The 18,314-nt window shown below is 32.7% G+C and overlaps 2 protein-coding genes across 2 annotated transcripts; both read left to right on the top strand.

The window, feature by feature from the left end:
- Positions 1-335: 335 nt before the first annotated feature.
- On the top strand, positions 336-4,029 carry LOC144835472 (uncharacterized). The gene is made up of 7 exons (XM_078690556.1): positions 336-348; positions 679-927; positions 1,426-1,591; positions 2,029-2,132; positions 2,803-2,922; positions 3,314-3,427; positions 3,830-4,029. The coding sequence occupies exons 1-7, from the start codon at positions 336-338 to the stop codon at positions 4,027-4,029; spliced, it is 966 nt and encodes a 321-aa protein (XP_078546682.1).
- Positions 4,030-4,715: 686 nt separating this feature from the next.
- On the top strand, positions 4,716-16,668 carry LOC144835471 (uncharacterized). The gene is made up of 9 exons (XM_078690555.1): positions 4,716-4,799; positions 5,347-5,505; positions 6,040-6,288; positions 7,225-7,410; positions 15,050-15,205; positions 15,292-15,573; positions 15,824-15,907; positions 16,145-16,361; positions 16,550-16,668. Exons 1-9 carry the CDS (start codon positions 4,716-4,718, stop codon positions 16,666-16,668), a joined length of 1,536 nt encoding a protein of 511 aa, XP_078546681.1.
- Positions 16,669-18,314: the final 1,646 nt, after the last annotated feature.

Below are 18,314 nucleotides of genomic sequence, written 5' to 3'. Positions count from 1 at the left end.
ATAAAAAAAAAAGTAGATTGATTCAAATAGCGGCTCATCTCAACTACTGTTGGTACAGGGTATGTTGAGACTCACAGCGTTAGGTTTGTTATCTAACACAAGGCGTACGGTACTTCATGGCATGCCAATGTGTAATATGGTTTCAGTTGTGCATTTTATCCTGTTTTCCATTTTGTGTGCTACTAATTCTGTTATAAATATCTATATGTTGGTCCCAAAGGTAATTTAAAAATATGTTTGTCCTTTATATAATTTCCAATCTGTAATTTTGCACTGAAAAGCTTGATATACACATTCATTTTACTTGTTTAGGTGGACCTTTACCTTACATCGAAATGACATCGGCAGGTATGAATATTCTTCAATTTCAATGCCCCATATATATATATGGGCTATTGTTTCCAATAAAAAAAGGAATAAAAAAATTAATCTTGGTCTATAACATTAGGTCTTTTTGTTCTATTTGCTATGTTAAATACATTTAAGAAATAAAAAAGAGTTTAGCGTGATTGAACTATTATTTTATTTACAAATTAAAAAGTCAACATTTCACAAAATTACATTTGTGTAATTTAAATCTAGAAATTGAGAAGGGTAGGCAGAATCAAAATACTAATATTTTAGGATTTATTAAAATATATTATAAACAGTATAATATTTATATTTTATTTTATTTAGATATTACAACCAAAGAATTAATATACATTGCCAATAACGCCTACAATAAATGGAAAATAATAGCAGCTAATCTTGGAATGACACAAGAAGATATAAATTCATTTGAACTACCAGATAGAAACATTTCTGAAAGGACTTTAGACATGTTGGATGCATGGCAGGCTAAGGTTACTAAGAAGTCCATGCGTTCAGAACTTGTTGCAGCTCTCAGGAAAGCTGAGGAAATAGATGTGGCTGATAAAATTGAAAGTAAGTAAATAAAACAGTAAGATACAGTAGCCTTCAGAATGACTGAACTCTCTCATTTATAAGGTTCTTAAAGGCTTTGTAACAATATTCTGTGTGTTTATAATAATAAATGAAAAAACTTTTGAATATGCAGAAATGTCTAAATCTAAATTTTGGTCGCATTTGTGAGCATCGGCTTATAAGCTTAAGTGTTGGCATATACCTTATTAGTACCACATATTTATCAAACCAATTGTTGCATTTGATGAAAATCAGTCATCTGTTTTTTGTGACGAATTGCTGAAGTATTTTATTCTATATAGAGTATACCTTAATCTTTGTACTCTGCTATTATGACCTTAATTAATTTCAAGTAATGATTGAGGTATTCATAAGACATTCTTAGTGCATATTAAACTGTTCAATTTTATAAAGAGTATTAATTGCTATCCAGTAGTATACAAACAATCAGGAAGTTATACAATAATTATTAATTGTACCTTATATTTTGTTTTTAAGATGTGCATGTTCCAGAGGAGATATTGGCACGAGGACCTGATGCGGTGAAAGCATTTCAAAATGCACTTGAAGAAGGACAAACAGAGTTTAATCAAGGAAGAACTATTTTTGTAGGACTTGAGAATGTTGGAAAAACTTCTACTATCAATTCTCTTTTAAGAAAACAGTAAGCATACTTTATATCAATTATTACATTTAACCACTTAAACTGTTACATACAGTTGTTACTGTAGGATCAGGGATCAGACATTTGAAACATTTTTCCTGAATAATTTCAATTTATTTTAACATAAAAAAATATCAAAATACATAGCAAATATTGATGAGAGTGACCAGCAAAACTTGTATTCCAGTCCCCCATACACATAGCTAGCCAAAATAGCTTAAATATCTTATTTTCATTGGGATCCTTATGATCTAAACATAAATAATCTAAATTAGCCCTTTTTTTAGATTAGTGTTCTGTGTATGTTGAGGGTTTAAAATAAGATTATATGTAATGTAAAAACAATGTGATTGGAATATACCATTAAATTTGTTTGTTTCTCTAGATTATCAATGCAAACATTCTTTTCTGAATTATATAATATCATTTTGTCAAAGATTTAATCCATTGCATGTAATAACAGATGCAATGGTTAAAACAACGGTGTGTACACCAGATCCCAGTAACAAAGAAATGCTTAAAGAAACAACGCAGGATATTTGTAAGTATTCACTTTATTCAGATACATGCTGCAACCAAAATAGATGATTTATTTATTTTTTTTTATTATTTAGGCAAATTGCCAAGGATAACCATAAGCGAATTAATTCACTATCCTTCTTAAAGGTAGCAATGTTCACAAGACAAACATACACAAAATGCTCTACATAAACAAAGTCTTATTACAAGTCTTTGGGAGTGGAGTCAGTAGAACAAATCTTGACTTATGACAGGACTTGAACCCAGGACCCTTAAATTGGTAGCCAAGCATCATAACCACCAAGCCACAACTGTACTCCAAATTTAAAATTCACCCTGACTCATGCACTGTCATGTCACAACTTGTTTTTTATTTTTTTACCAAATAATTGTTGTTCTCATGTCATTGTAAATCAATTTAATAGACACTCTAGGTTTAATATTTGGGTGACAATTTGTGACTAGTTCTTGCACACAAATGACTTTGATATTTCATAAATGCATGGAGAAAACCACTACCATATAAACATACAAGTTATTTAAATTCAATTTGAGGATAAATTAGTTTTTAAATTATTGCAACAACATCATAAAAATGGTTTCAAAGTTTCTATGCTTTTAAAAACCAATGTAACTGTGTAAGAAATAAAATAATATATACATGATTTTATTAACATTTTTTAATTTAAAAGCTTTAGACATGTATCAGGATGCTGTCACTGATGTCACAGTTAAACAAATGTTGAAAAGTCCACGCCATACAAAAGGATACACACCAAGAGCAGGAGCATCAAAGCAGGAAACAAAATCTGGTAAAAGATTTTAATTAAATTCAATTCAGTAATCTGCTGTAAAATAAATTTAAAAGTATAAATATAAAAAGCACAAAATACCAGTCAATATAAAAATTGGTACAAAGGAGATTTTTAAAATAAATTTAATATAGAAGTGGATAAAAGAGAGGTTTATACAGCATTTTGCTGTGATTACTTCTGTCACATTTGAATTTAAATAGAGAATGCAAAAGATGCACATATTATAATGATGATGATGGCAAATTGGATCAGGTTGGAATCAGCAACAAATGATTCATTACACTAACCTTTGTTCTTGCCAAGTTAATTTGATTATAAAGCATAATGATAAATGTTAATACATTATGCTATTTATAACAAGATAGCATAATCTTTTCACATTTTTCAGAAAGTAGACACGAGGAAGAGAAAAACCCCACAGGAGCATCAACATCAAAACAGGAAGCAAAATTTGCTGAAACATCAACAAGTTCAAATCCAATGCCAAGTCCACAAAAAGAGGGTAAATATTTATTTTGAAATGTGTTTGATTGTGCTGTTCATACATATTAATGATATCAGAAATAAAGACTAAAGTGCTAAATATTGAAATGATTAAAGGAGCGGGAATTTAATCATAATCATCAGTGTCTGCTAATAAACATATATTATCTTGCAAGTTACTTTGACAGTTAATACTAATATTTGTATATTGTATGACACTGCTGTGTAATCTATTCAACTTGCAGTACAATGTGGTTATAAATAAACTCATCACTAAACTATTGATTGGAAAGGATAAGGTTTAGAATACTTAAATATTGCATTGGAAATACTTTTTCTTTAAATAAAAAAGTTATAGTTGGTAATCACAATTGAGACCTAATGCAAGTTGTTGTATGTGTTATATATTTTATCACAACAGAACCAGTGTATGAAGAAAAACCAGAAATTCCTAAAGGGTTCTTGAACAAATTTGTAAGCAAACTTCGCTCTGCAAGAGAAGGTGGTGACTCTAAAGTGGATAGCAACAAGTTTGTTATGAATATCTGGGACTTTGGTGGTCAACCAATTTACCATGTGATACAACGGGTAAATTTTATTGGTGTATTTAATTTTTATTAATAGAGATTAGTTTTGCCGTCAATATTCAATATACATGCCTTTATCTTAGCTTCTGTTAGTTTCAGTGTATACTTTGTCTTTTGGCCTTGTTACAATATCAGCACTGAAATCAAAAAGCTTGCTCACTTGATTTGAAGTTAAGAATCTATAATCTTGCTCCAAGGTATTACAAAAATGTGGATCTAATATAGTACAATATGTCAGTATCAGATATAAAATACAATTATTATTATTATTACAATATTATAAATTATTTTATTCTTCATTTAATTGAATAAAGTCAACTCAGTTTCTAGTCTCTAATTACCAGAAACCAAAACCAGACTTGAGGTCAAAAAAGATAAAATACATTTGGGATATCAGAATTTTGGTAAACCCAGACATATTATGCCAGCCAAAGGGTGTCCAGTTTTGAGAGACTTTAAGTAAAATAGTATTCATTGATGTCTACCATAATGTAATATTAGCCTAGATGGATAACAAAGAGGGAGAGAGAGAGAGAGGAAGAATGGAATAAAACATTCATTATTTATTAAACCAATAATTAAGATTGTAAATGTTTCCAAGGTGAACATGCACTTTGTGAGGAAAACAAAAGTATCAAATAATCAGTTGTGCCAGTATCTGACACATGTGTATAAACAGTTTGTAATATTGACTATTATGATTATGTTTACTAGATATTCATGGTATCTTATGCTGTTGTATGTGTGGTATTCAACCTGAATGAAGGTCTTAATGCCCCAGCTAAAGTTCTGGATCCAACAACTGTAAGTACATTTTACAAATTTTAAATGTTTATGTAATTGTACATAAATAAAATGTTTCCTTCATGTTATTTTTTACCTAAACACAAACTGTGCAAATAGCAGATGCCTGATATATGATTGTTGTTATTTCCACTTCCATGATAGTGTTGTTAATAGCAGATGCCTGATATATGATTGTTGTTATTTCCACTTCCATGATAGTGTTGTTAATAGCAGATGTCTGATATATGATTGTTGTTAATTCCACTTCCATGATAGTGTTGTTAATAGCAGATGCCTGATATATGATTGTTGTTAATTCCACTTTCATGATAGTGTTGTTAATAGCAGGTGCCTGATATATGATTGTTGTTAATTCCACTTCCATGATAGTGTTGTTAATAGCAGATGCCTGATATATGATTGTTGTTATTTCCACTTCCATGATAGTGTTGTTTTTCTATATAAATTTGTGCTGCTAATAATAATAGATAATTTGCCACAAATTTTTAAACTAGAACTTTTTAGAATTTAAAATGTAAATTTTGTTAATTTTTTTTTTATTTAGGAAAAAATGTATGAACATCGAATGACAAATCTTGACTTCATTCTGTTTTGGATTCGTTCAGTTTTTGTAAATGTAAGAAAAGGACAACATAACAAGATAATGCTGATTGGTACACATTATGAGAGCCTTGGTAAAACTGAACAAGAAAGACAACAAAGGGTACATATGTCATCACATTTTCTTTTAAACAGTATAAAATTGTATATTGTCATTAATTCATTGGAAACAATATGTAGTTTCATCTCTAACATCTGGGACTGCTGGCTCTTGTAGTTACAGTAATCGTATTACTTTAGCAGTCCCTGACCAATTCATCTTTGTACATTGTATATTATGTTTTGTTGGTCAAATAAATTAATTAAATGAAATGAAACATTGGCAATCATGTATGATGACGTCATGTCATGAGCATACTACTGTACTGTGCTGGCTTATGATTAACTGATTAACTTAACTTAATTTTATCTTTCATTTGGATATAATAAAACAAATAAAAGGGTATACAAATATCTATGATTTAGCACACATTTTGAATTTGTTTTCTTATATTGGTATAATTATACAATGTACACTGGGTAAGTAAATGCGTAACATAACTTAAATGAAACACTTTTTGCACTTTACAAAAGGGGTTGGGGTTGGCTAGGCACACTCTAAATCTTCCCCAGGTATAATTCCAATTTGATATTTTAGGTAAAGGAAATAGAGAATATACTTTGGAAAGCCCTGGAAGGAAAACCATTTGAGGACATGGTGTATCAAGGAGAGGTATTTACAATAGAAAACAGTGTCTCATTTGAAAAGAGCGGTGCTTCTAAAATCATCCTCCAACTACAAGAATTAGTCCAGATGATGATTCTTACTTTTCCAATCAAATGGCTGCAAGTAATGCAAGAAATACAACAGCTAAGAAAAGACAAACTGTATCTACCAACGTCTGAGGTTAGAAATATATTTTTCTTTCTTTCAGATTGATCTCAATTATATATCTTTACAGTTTAGTGTAGGTAAAAATTGTTTGAAAACAATAATGACGAATGTCATCGGTAAGAGAACGGTGTAATTTTATTTTTTTTTTTATTTTTATTTTTTTTTTTTAAACATTTTATTTATTGTACATCCAACAGTGTAAACACCAATTACAGGATGAAATATACATTTATATACACTGATACCCACAGCATTGTCATTTTTTTCAGTAATTTGCCTTTGGATTTATATATATATATAAATATATATATATAGTCCAGATGATGATTCTTACTTTGCCAATCAAATGGCAATTATTATATATATATATATATGTATAAATCCAAAGGCAAATTACTGAAAAAAATGACAATGCTGTGGGTATCAGTGGCTGGATCTCAATGGAGATACAAAAATAAAAAGCGAAAAGCTAAATCAAAACGATAAAGTAAACAGCCAGAAAAATTAGCAGAGCTTTCGGGCAACACTAGCCCTTCATCAGTGCAAGTGAAGGAATTTGGATAACGTAAAGTTATCCAAAGTACCCTCCATAATTATATATATATATATATAAGAACTATATAACAATTATAATCATATTTAAACATTAATAAAATAATTTAAAATTTCAAATTATTTAAAATTATCTAACCAACTTATGATAGACTTGGTAGACAACATACCAAAATGCCATTGTAACATTGTTCAGAAATACAAAATGATTTAATATGTTGCAAATTTCAATTCTAACCCTTTCATGACTATGAAAAAAGATGTCCTTCTAGTAACTTTTAGTATTATTTCCAATATGCTGTTTAACAAACACAGTAGCACAAATTACAATGTTGGTTGAACTCTCAACTTTTAGAATTTAATTTTATTTAATTGTGATGTTTATTTGCCTTCTAGATAAATGATTTACTTGTTCGTTGTAAGATAACCAATAACAAAGTGCTTCTGGAGTACTTACATGACATCGGCGAGATTCTGTTCTACCCAGATGACAAGATCCTCAAAGAAAAAATTGTTATAGATTTGATGGGAGTAGTTGACAAGTTTAAAAAAATCATCACAGTTATTGATCCCAAGCTTCAGGTTAGTAATATTACGCACTATACTTTTGTGAATAATCTGACATAAACATTGTGATAATGTTTTTATGTGATGAATTTAGCTTCAAAATGTAATGTCTACCACAAAGAGAACTTTTTGTCCTGGAGCCTAATATATATACTGTCACCATAATGGAAGTTAATGAATTTTAAAATAGAATCAAATTTATTCAAATTTACACCTTGTTTAATTTTACTACTGTATATTCTAATACATAAAAGCAAATATGCTTGTGCATTACAGTAGAACCCCTATTAAAGAGGACACCACATAATGTGGACCCAACAAAGTGTGATCCCTTTAATAGAGCTTAGTTGTAGAAACCCTATTAAAGAGGACATCACATAATGTGGACCCAACAAAGTGTGATCCCTTTAATAGAGCTTAGTTGTAGAAACCCTATTAAAGAGGACACCACATAATGTGGACCCAACAAAGTGTGATCCCTTTAATAGAGGTTAGTTGTAGAACCCCTATTAAAGAGGACACCACATAATGTGGACCCAACAAAGTGTGATCCCTTTAATAGAGCTTAGTTGTAGAAACCCTATTAAAGAGGACATCACATAATGTGGACCCAACAAAGTGTGATCCCTTTAATAGAGCTTAGTTGTAGAAACCCTATTAAAGAGGACACCACATAATGTGGACCCAACAAAGTGTGATCCCTTTAATAGAGGTTAGTTGTAGAACCCCTATTAAAGAGGACACCACATAATGTGGACCCAACAAAGTGTGATCCCTTTAATAGAGCTTGATTGATTGATTTTATTTGATATTCATACATAAAAGTTAAAATATACAATGTATAAAAAGAATACCTGGATAACCCATTAAGTCGACAAAAAAGTAAACTTATTTCCAATGGGGTCCAATCCGTAATGACTGAAAAGTGAGTGGTTGGGCCTAGTACAATTATCGTTAAGTATGACTCAGTAAAAATGAAAAAACAAGAAAATACATACAAGACAAGAAAACATCAAAAAAACAATATTAAAAATAGCTTAATTAAACTGAAATACCAAGCTGTTCATTATTAAAATATTCTTTAAGTTTTATTTTGAAGGTTGCATTATTTTGTATTGATTTGAGTGAATTGGGGAGCCTGTTCCAGTCACGGATACCTAAGAAATAAAAAGTCGTATCATTAACGCCAGTAGCCTTAGGAGTGACAAAATTAAATGTTGTACCCCTGGTGAAATGGTTGTGATGATCAGAAATTAACAAAAAGTTATCCTTAAGGAAAGAAGGCGTATTAAAGTTATAACGAATTTTGTGAACATAATTTAATCTTAAAAACTTATTTCTGAGGCTGACATTAAGAAACCCAAGATCGGAAAGCTCTTTGGCACCTATGTGAGACCTCGGACCAACATTTAAAATGAAACGTGCCATCTTGTTTTGGGCAGTTTGTAATTTATGTTTAAGATTCTTATTGACACCGCCGTACCATGCCGAGGCAGAATAGTCAAATGTACATTGTATTAAAGCAGTGCTTAATAGTTTACGACATTTTTTATTCAAGCACGAACTTTGCCTATGTAAAAACTTCAACCTTGACTTAACTTTACTGATAACACTAGTTGCAATGATATCACATGATACATATTGGTCTAAATCAATACCTAAATATTTAACTTGCTTAGTACTTTTGATTCTACGGCCCATTAATTCTACAGAAAACTCTTTTACTTTGTTAAGCTTCGCTCTGCTACCAAAGATAATACTTTCGGTTTTGCCAACATGTAAAGATAATTTGTTTTCAGTTAACCAGTCCTGGCACTTAGCTAGGACAGTACTTAATTTATGAGCGATTTTGGTGGCATCGTGATGAGAATACAGAATCGTAGAATCATCAGCATAAAGCAATAATTGAACATCAGAATCAATACAAGAAGCAATATCATTTAAATAACATAGAAAAAGAATAGGGCCCAAGATGCTACCTTGCGGTACACCATGAGTAACTATAAGAGGTTCAGAGCAGGTACCATTCACACTGACAACTTGTGTGCGGTTAGCGAGATAAGATTGAAACCAGTCAGTACACTTAAAACCCATGCATTTTAGCTTGTTAATTAAAATCACATGATCGACGGTATCGAAAGCTTTTTGTAAGTCAATTAGAACCATTCCAGTAAGAAGGCCTTTGGACTTATTGTTTTTTAAACCGTCGATGAGATTTATGAGGTTGCTTTCAGTTGAATGGGCCTGCCGAAAACCGGATTGATAGGCATAAAGTATATTATTTTTGGAAAGATACCTTTCAACTTGTATAGCTACAGATTTTTCAAGAATCTTAGATACCGTAGGCAGAATACTAATCGGCCGATAATTCTCAACATTTGTTCTAGTATTTTTCTTAAATAGAGGGGTAACTTTAGCAATTTTAAGATCATGAGGAAAACAATTAGTTTTAAACGAAAGGTTAATGATATGAGCTATCGGTTCAGCCAAGATTATCGCACCGTCACGTAAGAATCTTGAGGGAATATTATCTAGACCGACGCTTTTGTTTACATTTAGGCTTTCGAGTTGAGTTTTAACAAATTCTATGGTAACAGGCTCTAGCTTAAACATTTTTCCTTTTAATTTAACGTAGTATTTAAGAAGATCGTTAGTGGACATGGTGAAAAGACCTATGCATTTTGGGAGTTTTTTGACGAGTGTTGACGCAACATTCGTGAAAAACTCATTAAAACGAGAGGCAACGCCTTTTGGACAGAAAGTTTGTTTACCATTGTCATCGAGAACGATTTTAGTGTTTGTTTTACATTTCTTCTCGTATCCGAGCTGTTTGAGGGTTTTCCATAATTTTTTAGGGTTGTCTTTATTTTCATCAATCTTATTGAGAAAATAATTAGATTTAGCTTTTTTGATCAGCCGCTGAGCTTTGTTCCTAGAGGCACAATAATATTTGTATATATCTAGATTAGATTTATCTTTCTTGAATTGTTTTAAAAGTGTGTCTCTTACTTTGATTTCATCGGCAATTTCGGAGGTAAACCAGGGTGCTATGTTTTGTTTAAGTCTAACTTTTTTTATTGGCGCTATTGAGTCGATCACCTTAATGATGATATCTTTAAGAGTTAACCACGCGATATTTACATCGACATTATTAGTGACAACAGACCAATCGATATCGTTAAGTGTTTCAAGATAGTTATTTACATTATAGTTTTTTAAAGATCGTAATTTTGCGGAGTTGTGTTCATTTTTATGAACATGAGACTTAGGTATTTTTCTAGTGCAATAAATAAGAAAATGGTCACTAAGGCCAATGTTAATTACTCCAGATTGCTTCACATTATTTTGTACATTAGTAACAATGTGGTCCAAACATGAGCTTTTTTCTTTTCCTATTCTAGTTATATCCTTAATAACATTACTAAAACCATTTCTTATAAGGCAATCATTATATCTTTGCGATACTGGATTAATATTTAAAGTACATATGTTAAAGTCACCAAGAATATAAATTTCACTACTCTCTTTGATTTTTGATACAGTTTCTTCAAAGTTGTTCTGAAATAAAGTTACATTCTGTTTTGGTGGGCGATAGCATGTACCAATCACAATTTCCTTTGAACGAGGCAGATATATATTTATCCATATTGCTTCAAAATCGTCGATATCCAGATCATTTCTACGTGTGAAGGCGCGTTCATTTTTTACGTAGATACAAACTCCACCACCAGACCGGTTTCTGTCCTTCCTGAGCGCTGTATATCCATCAATTTTGATCTCGTTATCGGTGATGGATTCGTCCAGCCACGACTCGCTGATGGATATAACAGTAGCTTTGGTCTTCGATGCGATGTGCCTTAGTTCAGACATTTTATTAACTAATGACCGCGCATTAAGGTGAATAAAATGTAGGCCTTTGTTAAACACGTTGAATTCCTCGCTTAAATGCTCGTAAATGTCTTCTGTACATGTATGTCCATCTTGTTGGGTTTCATTCACATTATTTGTGTCGGCAATAAATTCGTCATGAATATTAATGTCACTGATGCATTCATCATTCGGAAGCTGATTGAAGAGGCATTCTTGACATAACCAATTATCTTTCGAGTTCCGTTGCTTATCATATACAATTTTATTTATTCTTCCGCACTTGATATGGTAGTTACATTTACATTCAGTGCATTTCATTGCCCTGTGCGTTTTCGCAATCGGTTTTTTACAAATTGAACATGGGTTTCTGATTGGTCCTGGGTTCGGAGAAACGTCTCCAGCGATAATAATAAGTACCATCAGGAAACTTGGGTTTTTTAAGTTTAAGCGGCAAACTGGATACGGTTTAGAAGATCCGTACAATGTCCATAAGGGAGACATTATATTCAGGTTATCCGTATGTATCTTCGGTTGAATTGCCCAGCTATCATATATGCTGGAGTTTAACGTAGAAAAAATGTCTGAGTTTAACGTTGGGCGGCAGGTAAAGTTAATTCTCACTAGAAGGCATAAAATAATAAGAACATTTGTAGTAATCGCTGCCATTATTAAGAGTGATTTAATTACCTTATCAGTGGTTGAATGTCGTCCAGGAGCTTAGCAAAGTCAATCAAACAGGTAAACAAGTGTTGGTCAGCTGATTAAAACTTCCCGCCAAGCGCAACGAAGCAAATCAAATGTAAACAGGATAAAAACGGAATAAAAAAACACCAAAATACATCAAAAAACTGTACATATCCATATAAAACTTCTTTAAAAAGTATTTATGATGTCGTTGATACTTAGATCGAGGTGATCAATATTGCACTTAGGCTTAAAAACAGCAAAAAGTCGAGCTAGGCTTAGGATGAAATCACCGCCCAGACCGGGCACCTCTCCTTTGATCGTTGCCTGGGTCCGACTCGCCCTCGTCGTAGTATGGTCTTACGAGGATTAAAACTGGATAAAAACGATTAAAAATTTCAGATAAAATAGTTAAAATACAGGCTGAGCGTAGATCCAGATCTTACTGTTCCATATGTTGTTCAATTATTCTGGATCGGTGTCGATTTAAGTTGAAAAACACTGGCGAAAAACCAGTTCACGAGAGAGAGTAATCGAGACACGTCTTACAACCAGCTTAGTTGTAGAACCCCTATTAAAGAGGACACCACATAATGTGGACCCAACAAAGTGTGATCCCTTTAATAGAGCTTAGTTGTAGAAACCCTATTAAAGAGGACATCACATAATGTGGACCCAACAAAGTGTGACCCTTTAATAGAGCTTAGTTGTAGAACCCCTATTAAAGAGGACACCACATAATGTGGACCCAACAAAGTGGGATCCCTTTAATAGAGCTTAGTTGTAGAACCCCTATTAAAGAGGACACCACATAATGTGGACCCAACAAAGTGTGATCCCTTTAATAGAGGTTAGTTGTAGAACCCCTATTAAAGAGGACACCACATAATGTGGACCCAACAAAGTGTGATCCCTTTAATAGAGGTTAGTTGTAGAACCCCTATTAAAGAGGACACCACATAATGTGGACCCAACAAAGTGTGACCCTTTAATAGAGGTTAGTTGTAGAACCCCTATTAAAGAGGACACCACATAATGTGGACCCAACAAAGTGGGATCCCTTTAATAGAGCTTAGTCGTAGTTAATAATAATGATAATAGCTTTATTGTTTCTCAAGAGATGTGCAACAACAAAAAATAAATAAATAAATCGTATAATTGTTTATTTCGGGAGAAGATATCAACAAATTAGTAATTCTTCGTACTATGGTTTCTGTTTTACAAACGAATCTTTCTTTCCACCAATCGCTAGAATACCTACTAGTTGCAATTGTGACATTTGACATAATCACCACCTGGTCTATCTTGTTCTGCTTATCTTCTCATCCGTATCTTGAATCTGAACTGAACTTGATTGTATCTCTTTTATATCCAAGGCACAGTCTGAATGAGATGTGCAACAAGTATATATAATAAACAAAAAATTAGACAGAAAAAACAAATTACAAAATATTTACATGATAAACCGCTCAAAAAGTTGAGATCTTCAACTATAAACCTTATATAGAAAAACGCAAATGGTTGAAGTAAACTGAGAAAGATTAAAAACTAAGACAAATATAGGCCATAAGCAGTAAATCGTATTGCTCTATCTCATTCCAGTGTTAGGGGTCTAGAATTTCTTAACATATTTACAATGTTAATTTTATATAATATTTTTTAACAACATATTTCTTCACAATCATGTGTGTCAATTTTGAGAAATCATTGATTGATTTTGGCACTGTATTTTGATATACATCGCGATGTATCGGCGTGAGTGATGTTGGTTCCGCAAAGGAAACGTTCAAAATTTATCCGCAACATCCAAAAATCTGTACCACGTGATTGTACTTCACCAATCATAGTATGATTACAGATTGGGGAAACCCCTAAAACGCACGGAGTGCAGCAGTTTAAGTGTGTAAAAAATCAACACAATTGTATCCTTCGCGAGTCGAGGAATTTTGGTTAATTTTGCTACTTACAAACGTTGTAAACGGACATTTTTAGTGAAAGAAAAAGATATGCTTGTTTGAAAATTGTTTCCTGCTCAACATGGTGTATGATTATGGTTTGTTAGAAACACAGTTTAGAGAAAATAAGAGGCCAAACAATAGATAGCTAGCCTAGCGCCAATGTCCTATCTAGGCTCTAGCTTAGCTAGAGTGTAGTAGGCTACTGACTTTCAATATACTTCCTTGCTAGGTTAGGACTGAGGGGTAGCAACATACTACTCTAGGCTAATAATGCTAAATGTCTAATAACGGCAGTCAAACCGACAATTATAAACAGATGATTAATATTTGCAAGAAAACCATACAAAACTTTTCGTAATAGTGCTTAGGCCCATGTTGAAAAGTTATTACTACATAAAAATTGGTCCAGACCTAAAAAAAGGCTATAATTGCAGGGCTATATTGCTCGAAATTAACTGGATATTTTGTGGAGAACTTTTGATATAGTGTGGATAACATATTTATTTCACAATATTAACTTTCAAAATGTAGACCCTGAACGTCGGAACGAAATTCATTTTCTAGGCCTTTTTTCAGCTACTGCTTATGGCCTAAAAATTAAATTTGAGAAGGAATTGCATTATATATAAAGCATTCGTGTGTTTTGCCATTGTCAGAAATATTTTAAAAAATATTACTTGCTAAATCAAATTTATCATGGGTTAATTGAATTGGTGTAATTTTGAATTCATTATGGATTTTAAGATCATCAAGGAATAAGTGGTATTTAAGATCTAGAGAGCTAGTAGAAAACAATTCCCAGAACATTGATTGATTATTATTGTTTAGTTCATCTTTAAGGTTCATGAGTATTGGTTGTCTTACGTACTCAAGTCGTTTGCATTAAAATACGAAATGATATACAGTTTCCTTTTCATTACAATTACACAATAAACATATACCTGAATTTTTAGGTGACCATGCTTCTTTTCTACCTTCAAGTGGTAGTGAATTGGAGCTGAATTTTAGGCTTGAAGTATATGGTAATACACTTATCTAATATATTTTTGTTTTCTAATTTTGGAGAGGTTTTAGTGACCAGAAGAATAGTAATTATTTTGTTGCATTGACAAATTACACTTTTGTGCTTTTCTTTTTTTTAGTCATCTCTGAAACAGCTTTGGAGAAATTTAAACAAGGGTAAACTAGATGAAAAACTGTTGCGGCATATTTGGAAGGATGAGTCAGATGAGATGATTGACTTCTTTGTGTCTCTAATGCAAACCTTTGGGTTAATGTGTGAAAAAATGAGTAAAGAGGTATTTACATTTTATTTTAAATATTTAATTCAATTATTTTTTAATATATTCCATCTACTACTCATGTTCTATTTTTTTTTCTATAGAATGTTGGACGAACGTTCTATGTTCTTTCACGCCTAAAGCCCCAACGTGATGATACAGAGGCTGTTAAATATGAAGAGAAACGTGCTGTTTCTCTCTTTCATGACTTTGATGGCTACCTTCCAGATGATCTCTTTCAACGTGTTGCGACTAAATTTATCGAGGAATTTCAAATGGAAGATGTTGAGCCTACATTATCTTACGAGCATGTAGAACTGAACATTGATGGCCATCATCTTGTCATTCTAAATGTAGCTACCATCAACAATTGCCGTTTGTTCCAGGTAAACTTGATAAATGCAATCATGCCTTGAATGCCAGTAAAATCACAAGTATTATATTGGGGGATTGTTCTTATGTTGTTTATTATATGTTTATTAAACCATTTCTTTGTTTTTGTTGGTCACCACTTCTGGATATAACCGATATTAAAATATACACTGTCAGTAACTTTAAATTTACTTGGTTTATTGCCATTTCTGGAATGATATCAGTAGTAATCACTTTGGAATTGATTTGTTTTTTATATTGCAGACAACAATTGTCAGAACGACAATCATGAAAACAGAATCAGGAAGCAGCTCTCCTGATGATCCACAACCTAGCATCTGTAAGAAGGTAAGCTATAAGTACCAAATAAACTAATGTTAATAGTATAATTTTGCTTGTTTTGTCAGTGTAAATTTATAAGCTCCTGGGTTGTTTTTGAATGATTATTAATGTCTGTGTAAATATGTAATATAAGATATAAGATAAGACAAGATATAAGTATTATTATTTTTCTCTTTAAATCATTTTAAACGTAGTAAAGTCATTTTATTGAGATTATTTTTAATATTTTTTTATTTTTTCTAGGTCCTTAATTTCCTTGAAAAAGAATTGCAAGTTTTAAGTCAGAATGGTGCACGTGGTGTTGAAGTAAAGATGTACATCCATTGTGCATGTTCAAATAGTGAACATACTCATATGCAGGTTGTTCGCAAATTTGACCAAGATGTGTTGCCATGTAGCAGCAAAGCAATGGACGTGAAACGTTACCGTAAACTGTTTGGAGAAATAAAAGATGAACAAGGTATAGGCCTAATAATCCATAATCCATAAGACATAAAAAAAAAATTCAAACATTCTTATTTTTGTTCTTTAACTAATGATATTCCAAACCTCAAATTTTCAGTTGATGCATTTTAACCTTTATCTCTAGTTCTTATGTTACATGTAAAAAATACCTTTGCTTAATGGTGTTTTATCATTTGTATTTAGCTTCTACCTCAAAATCTGACACTGACACTGACCAACCAAAGAAAAGAAAAACCTCTTCAGAAAATTCTTTATCAAAAGTTCAAAGAACTACTGGTAAGATGTTTTATGTTGTTGATTAGCATAATAACAACACCATTTTGTTTTATTCAAGAAATAACTTTACTCATTATATTTCTATTATAAAAACTATGCACACAATTTATTTTATTTGCAATTATACACGTCTTCGTGTATCCTTGTCTTTATACACGCCTCAGTGTATCCTTGTCTTGATACACGCCTCAGTGTATCCTTGTCATTATACACGCCTCAGTGTATCCTTGTCTTTATACACGCCTCAGTGTATCCTTGTCTTTATACACGCCTCAGTGTATCCTTGTCTTTATACACGCCTCAGTGTATCCTTGTCTTTATACACGCCTCAGTGTATCCTTGTCTTTATACACGCCTCAGTGTATCCTTGTCTTTATACACGCCTCAGTGTATCCTTGTCTTTATACACGCCTCAGTGTATCCTTGTCTTTATACACGCCTCAGTGTATCCTTGTCTTTTGATTGTTTAATTATGTAAACTGTAACATTCAGTATTATTTCTATGGAAAAGTAATATTATAGTTATTTCAAATGATTATGATTTTAACAACAATTGTGCTTTACTGAATTTATATCATTTATATTATAAACTTGTGGCTCCCCCCGCAACGAAAACAAGTGTGTTTGAATGCACAACTGTCGTTTGAGCAGAATCATCCTGGATCGTGGAATACCCTGCAGAACCCGATGGGTATTTTTGCCTGAAATGTAGACCGAAATGTAATGTTGGTTTGTGGTTGTTGTGATTGTTCACCGTGTGCTAAGTTGTGCAAGAGCACTTTGTGTGTTCTCTAGCAATGCAGAAGTGACGGTCGTACAGTTGCCATGAAGTCGGATATTGTTTTTTGAGGCTTTGAATGAATTTCAGATAAGTAAATAATTCTTGCAGATCTTGAGGGTGGGCGGATAGGTATGGTTGCAAAGTCAAAGAAAGCCGTGAACCACTCCTGTTCATCTAACCCCCGTCTTTTCAATTTAGGGACCAGTTTAAGACCCCCATTGTATTGTATATTGAACGTCATTGGTGGGTCACGGGGGCGAAGATCACACATGTCGACAAACCTATGGGCCTGAATTTTATTCTTTAGGGTTTCGGAAAGAGCTACAGCCTTGACCCCACCGGAATAGTGGAAAGGATTGGAAATTTCCTTTGGCCAGATAGGGATATGTTTACATTATGGCGGGGTACTATCGCTAATTGTATCAATTTCCTGGGGGATGCCCGTCGTGAGGTCTCATTCAGCGGGAGGATCAGTTCGGACATATTTCGTTCGATGATGTTAGTAATATCAACTGTCGACGATGGGTTACCCTTCAATTGTTGAACCTCGGCAGAAAGGTTTTTAACAATCGCCGTAAGTTCTGCCAGTTCCGTTGCCCCAGTTTTCTTAGGTCTCCTCTTGGCAGGTGTGTTGGTTTTTGCCTTCTTAGTGGGTCGAGTCTTTGCATCATGTAGATATGGAAGGCAACAAACAACTGACATAGACCATTTTAAATCTCTATGTTTTTGTAGCCTCTTTATCTACCCACTAGACTAGACTCATTAATGTACAATAGATAGCATCTGATGCATCATGTAGATATGGAAGGCAACAAACAACTGACATAGACCATTTTAACCTCTATGTTTTTGTAGCCTCTTTATCTACCCACTAGACTAGACTCATTGTAC

Source organism: Antedon bifida, chromosome 2 (genome assembly GCF_963402885.1).
Source record: "Antedon bifida chromosome 2, ecAntBifi1.1, whole genome shotgun sequence".
NCBI lineage: Eukaryota > Metazoa > Echinodermata > Crinoidea > Comatulida > Antedonidae > Antedon > Antedon bifida.
The sequence above is the reverse complement of the archived record's forward strand: the minus strand, read 5'-3'. Positions and strand labels throughout refer to the sequence as shown.